The following is a 5,631-nucleotide window of genomic DNA, read 5'->3' as shown; positions in this document are numbered from 1 at the left end:
GTGAACCCCTTTTTTTCCATCAAGACGTGGCAGGCGAGACTGACGGGGCACAAGCGGTCCGGCGCGTACCCCCTCCTCTCCAGGGGCCATTCGGGGATTGTGGGGCGCCACTCGACCGGGTGACATACCCCATTCCCCACAGTCACTATAGCCATTTTATGGTGTATGATCTCATGCCATGGCTTCCTCACATGTTCAAGAAGGAGCATGAATCTCTGCACTGATTACAAAGTGGATATTGATAAATACAGGATTTTTTTTCCTGATTCTTGGTATAAACTGGAGCAGAGCTGAGTCACAAAATTCAGATCCTAAGTCTGAATCCAAATGTGAACTTTCTCAAAGGTTGAGGTGGTTCAGATCTAGTTCTATAGAGGTATCCTTTAGCTACCAAACTCCACACTTGAAAAAGTTGGGTTGGATGCATTGTTCTAGCTTCAGACCAGATATGTCCCTTCATAATGTTCAGACTCTCTTCTAGAATGCCAAACGGTTGCACAGAAATCATCACCGTGCATTCCACTGAAAGATAAACTCTGAGATGAGATGCGTGCTGATGACTGGATGGAGTTTGTTAGCAGAAACTGACTTCCTCTGACGGTCACTAGAACTGTGGTTTTCCAGTGTCATGTGTACAAGTTAAAAAATTTACCCAAAGAATCTTAGATGCAAATCTGAACAATTGTAGCCAAAGCATGTGCAGCAGGATCTTGTCCCTACAAGTTGCCTCCAGGCCATGTGCATTCATTGCTATGTCAGTCCTCACACAGTAAGATTTTTCCCCACAATTGTGGTAGGTCTGCACCTACACAGACTGTGAAGGAGGACTTGGGAAGTGGGAATGAGTTGGGAGTAGTCAACTTGGACATAATTTAGCAATCCTTTCATTTCTTTTGTGTGCTTATCTTTGGCTCTACATTCTTGCAGCAGAAAGAAAGGTTGGTATTATAGAGGATGCCTTCCTTCTGTTCATTCCCTTGGAGTAATTATCAGATATTAACCAAGTCTTTCCTAGAAGTATTCATATCTTCATGAGCATTGAGATCAAGACCACATAATTCATCTTGTCTATGCTATAATTAGGATTTTAATCCAGACCTCCATGATGAAGAAATGAATATATTGTCCTATATTTTCCTGAACTTGCTGCTGAATGACAGCCAGACACTTCAACTTTATTTTTCCTTCCAGCCACTGCCCTCTGGGAGACAGTCTCCAACAAAAAATGTGGTGAATGGAAGCCCTTCCAAGTGCCCAAGGTTTGTTAAAATCAAGAACTGGGAGTCGGGTTCAGTGCTTCATGATACTTTGCATCTAAAAACAGCAATGGTGAGTAGGAATAAATGTTTTAACCAACAGTTTCTGAGCTTGGTGTAGTGGGTGAAGACTGATTAAAATGCATTCAAACTGCATAGCCATCTTCCAATTTAGAGATTCTATGACTGCACCTATAGCAGTGAAGAGTATGGCATGGGTGGTTTGAGTCGCAGATTTCTAGGTTGTCGGATATAGATTTTGGGGGGGGAGGTTTTGGAGAGGGCTCCCCCTTTAGTGTAGGATAATCAATGTAGGACAGCTACAGAGTAGTAAGGGGAAAGATATAACATAGGGCCTGGATTTGAGAAGTTACAGAGGTGGAAGGTCTGTTGCTTTACAGCAGTTCCCAGTGCCCGGATGTAAGGCAGATGCTGAAATGGAAGGAATTGTCTAATGCTGGCAGGAAGTTGGTTCCTCTGAGGACAGTATAGAAGCCATCTTTGGAGACATAAAGGAGAGTGTAGAGCTCTACAACAGGCTTAGGTAAGACTTCTATAGACCGCAGTAGTCCATGACAGAAGGGTAGGTGAGGGAGCATAAGATACACCCCTGACTCGTATGCTGAGGTCAGGGTCCTATCCTAATAAATAAGTATGAAAATAAAAATATTAGAAATATTGTCAAGGGTGCCCAAGCTGAGACATCCCCTGTTTAGTGCAGCTGATCTCCACCCACTGGCCAAGTCAGGGTAGCCACTGGTGCCTTGAGTAACTTAAGGTCCATATATCACCCTTCTGTCTTCAGGCCACTGCGTGTACAGAGCAGGTCTGCCTGGGCTCAATAATGACACCTTCCCAGCATATCCGGAAGCAGGAAGATACCAGGACAAAAGAGGAGCTGCTTCTCTTGGCTAAGGATTTCATTGATCAATACTATTCCTCCATAAAGAGGTAAGTATTAGAAGGTTTCTTAATTTAACATGTGCAGAGCAATAACATTTCATATTTCCTCTGGTCAAAACATGGTGCAATCTTGTATGCACAACTGAATTTTGCTGCATGGAGATGAGCAAGAAACAGCATACCACTAGCTCTATATGTCATAGCTGAATGTGTACCCTGTGGCTAGTCCATTTTTAATCTGCTGGCTTCACAAGAATACAAGGAGCTATGGACCCCACTAATAGTGTTGCTCTGTGTTAGAAGTCCCTGGGGCTCTAGCATCCTGCATCTGTCCTCTGTGAGTGTGGTTAGCTGGGGATGCAAGCAGGGTCACACACACAAGACTATGATGTGTAGTGCTCTGTCTTAGTGTTAGAATACCCTCATGCAGTCATGGGGATTCTCTTCTATGGTATTCCCTTCAGTAGTGTGGCACATAGCACTTATTCTGTGCCTCAGTGGAAACTGTTGACTCCCCAATTCAAGATCATTCCCATCTTATTCCAAAGAGATACTTGTTGGGATGTGTGTGTGTATGCATGCATGCATGTGCATGTGTGCACAACCTTGTGCACAAGTGGAATCCAGAAAGATCCACTCTCTAGTGAACTGGAATTGGTGATTGCCACTTACTTCTTTCCTCCTGCTTTCAGGTTTGGCTCCAAGGCTCACATGGAAAGACTGGAGGAAGTGACCAAGGAGATTGAAGCCACAGAAACCTATCAGCTGCGGGACACAGAGCTGATCTATGGAGCAAAGCATGCCTGGCGGAATGCATCACGCTGTGTGGGCAGGATTCAGTGGTCCAAGCTGCAGGTTAGCATGTTCTTCTATGGCTAGAAACAATAAGTTGCCCTTAAAAGGACACCCTGTTGGTGAGCCTAGGAGATACTTTGGAAGAGGCAAACTTTTTCTCATGCTGCTATGGACATATTGCATACTGCTCTGGGCAGCAAATGCAAAGAGTGTACCAGACTTTCACAGGGCTTTGTTCTGATGACCCTGAGCTGGAGAGATGCGTGTCTGGTAAAAGGCTGCCTGAATTGTAGAGGAGGTGCCTTCATTTGCAACACAGCAAATTGAAGACAATATTATTGTACTGCACAGTGTTTTGGGTTTGGGACTCTGAATGCCATGTGGTACTTACCCAGAACTGTGGCTCTGTCTTGGATGAAGGGCATGGGACTCCTTTCAGTAGTCATAGCACAGTGAAATGTTCTGTACTGATTCCTGAGCCTGAGAACATCAAATCAGCATCAGTATTGTGAAAGTGGATTGTGGGCAAATTAATCTCTGGTGAAGTAAACACACACGGGATAAATTTGGCCTGATACACTTTTGCCTGAAGGTTGAGGGTATCACTTGAATTAATTGTCTCCTGTGCATTTTGGTTGTAGCTGCTGTCTAAAGCTTTGCAGCAGCTCATAGACTAGATAAAACTGTCATACTGAACCTTGGTCTGGTCTGGAGACAGGAAATCAAGTCTCTCGCCTACGCTGGGAAGCTTGGATATATTGTTTCTTTTATCTTAAATGTTTGATGGCAGAGTAAATGTGCCAGGCTACAAAAATGAAAGCACTGGCTAGCAGAGCAAGCTCTGAAAATGAACCCCAGTCCTAGATTCCCCAGTGACACAACCCCTCACTTTCCTGGCTTATGTCACTTCGGGTCTCACTTTAGGAGAGACTAATGGCAGTAGCAAAGCTGGTGGTAGCTTTTGGTGGTGGACCTGCCCATGGCTGGGCAGCCTGGGCAAGGTGCTAGAAGCAATAGAAAGTTGAAAACACTGAACTACTTTCAGTCTTGGCCTCTGCAGGATTTCGCTCCCCAGAGCAGAAAGGGCTTGATATATTAGGTCCTCCCATACTACAGGAGCAGGGACGGACACTAAATAGGTACCTAGCCATGGATAAGTAAATCCCTTAGCCCCAGAAAGTGCTTTCCATTGTGCTATGTTTGTAGTTCTGAGCCCTGGCATAGAGGATACATGTGCTCATCTGAGAATGAGAGAGCTCTACAGCTCCTCCCTTTCAACTCTTTCAGGTGTTTGATGCCCGAGACTGTACCACAGCCCATGGGATGTTCAATTACATGTGCAACCACATCAAATATGCCACCAACAAAGGGAACCTCAGGTGAGATGCACAAGGGACTGGGGAGGGGAGCCAAGATCCAAATTGGAAGGAACTGTCAATGCCATCATCTGTGCCATGTTTGTCTTTTTAGCTTGGAGCAAGAGAAATACTCCCTGCCGGCCAGCAACTCCAGTCTCATGCCATGGGAACCTTTTGTCCTCCTTCTGAGAAGGAATCAGGATTCCAGGCCCCTTAATGCTAGTTCTGTGTGTTTCTGCTGCAGTCCTAATCCCTACTTTTGGATGATCTTGCCCTTCCTTTCAGTAGTCATAGCACAGTGAAATGTTCTCTACTAATTCCTGAGCCTGAGAACATCAAATCAGTATTGTGAAAGTGGATTGTGATCCACCAGCCCAAGCATGGCAACTGGCTTTCTTGCTGGCTGTGGGATCTTGTGCAGCAGGTTTTACAATGAGTTCAGTCTCTCCATACTGAAGAAGTTTCCTCTGCAGAATATGGCCAGTTCATTAGCTCCCTTTGATAAAGCATACTTGTGAATAACCCGTGCCTACAACTGAATGTCCTCTTGGGCCAGTGCCTTTCTTGGCTTTGCAGATATAAGAAGTTAAATTCTTCTACCTATCTGAGTAGAAGGGCCCAGAAGCAAAATGATTAAGGTGTTTCTCTATGACCTCATCCATGAGTGCAAGCCAAACTCTGGACTTATGCCAAAGACCATTCCCTGGTTGGCCCAGCTGTTAACTGGGTATCTGGAGGTTTGGGCTAAGAGTGAGAGGTGGCTGGATGCTCATCTCATCACTCCTTTGTGTGCTGTTGACTACAGAAGCTAGCATGCTTTAAGTGCACTAGTTCAATTGACCTTCATGCTGTTACTTTTGTGCAAGCTAAAGGTGTTGCCCCTCAACTACTCTCCATCTAAGGGTAGCCCCAGGGGCAGCCAGGGTACAGGCATTGACTTCTGTAAACATTCAAACCTATGAATATGTTTTAAAAATGCTCTGGACAATGAGTCCAAAGGATCAGTACTATAAGAAAACCTTGTGCTTATGATAGGCAAGGGAGAAGAATATTGTTAGCTCCTATTTTATGGATGAGAACCCAGACACTGAGAAGTTAAGTGCTGCTCGACCTGGTACTGACTACTGGGGATGACCTAATTGGCGACTTAGTGATAGATAGGAAACTGGGTGACAGCAACCATGAGCTGATCACCTTCACCATCTGCCATAAAGCTGGCAGGTCAGTCAGCAACACAGAAGTCCTTGACTTCAGGAAAGCCAACTTTGACAAGCTCAGGAGGCTTGTCAGTGAGGCCCTAAGGAGCCATGACCCCAGGG

At 45.1% G+C, this 5,631-nt stretch overlaps 1 protein-coding gene across 3 annotated transcripts in view; it reads left to right on the top strand.

Moving 5' to 3' along the window:
• Window positions 1–5,631, top strand: part of NOS1 (nitric oxide synthase 1) — a 131,913-nt gene that overhangs the window by 89,483 nt on the left and 36,799 nt on the right. For all 3 annotated transcript variants that reach the window (XM_019539362.1, XM_019539363.1, XM_019539364.1), the window contains 4 exons: window positions 1,192–1,329; window positions 2,062–2,207; window positions 2,852–3,014; window positions 4,242–4,333. In XM_019539362.1, the coding sequence (XP_019394907.1) occupies window positions 1,192–1,329; window positions 2,062–2,207; window positions 2,852–3,014; window positions 4,242–4,333 (539 nt within the window). The remainder of the gene's footprint in view (window positions 1–1,191; window positions 1,330–2,061; window positions 2,208–2,851; window positions 3,015–4,241; window positions 4,334–5,631) is intronic.

This window comes from Crocodylus porosus, unplaced genomic scaffold (genome assembly GCF_001723895.1).
Source record: "Crocodylus porosus isolate Cpor-Errol unplaced genomic scaffold, CroPor_comp1, whole genome shotgun sequence".
NCBI lineage: Eukaryota > Metazoa > Chordata > Crocodylia > Crocodylidae > Crocodylus > Crocodylus porosus.
This window is presented reverse-complemented; position numbering and strand designations above follow the sequence as displayed.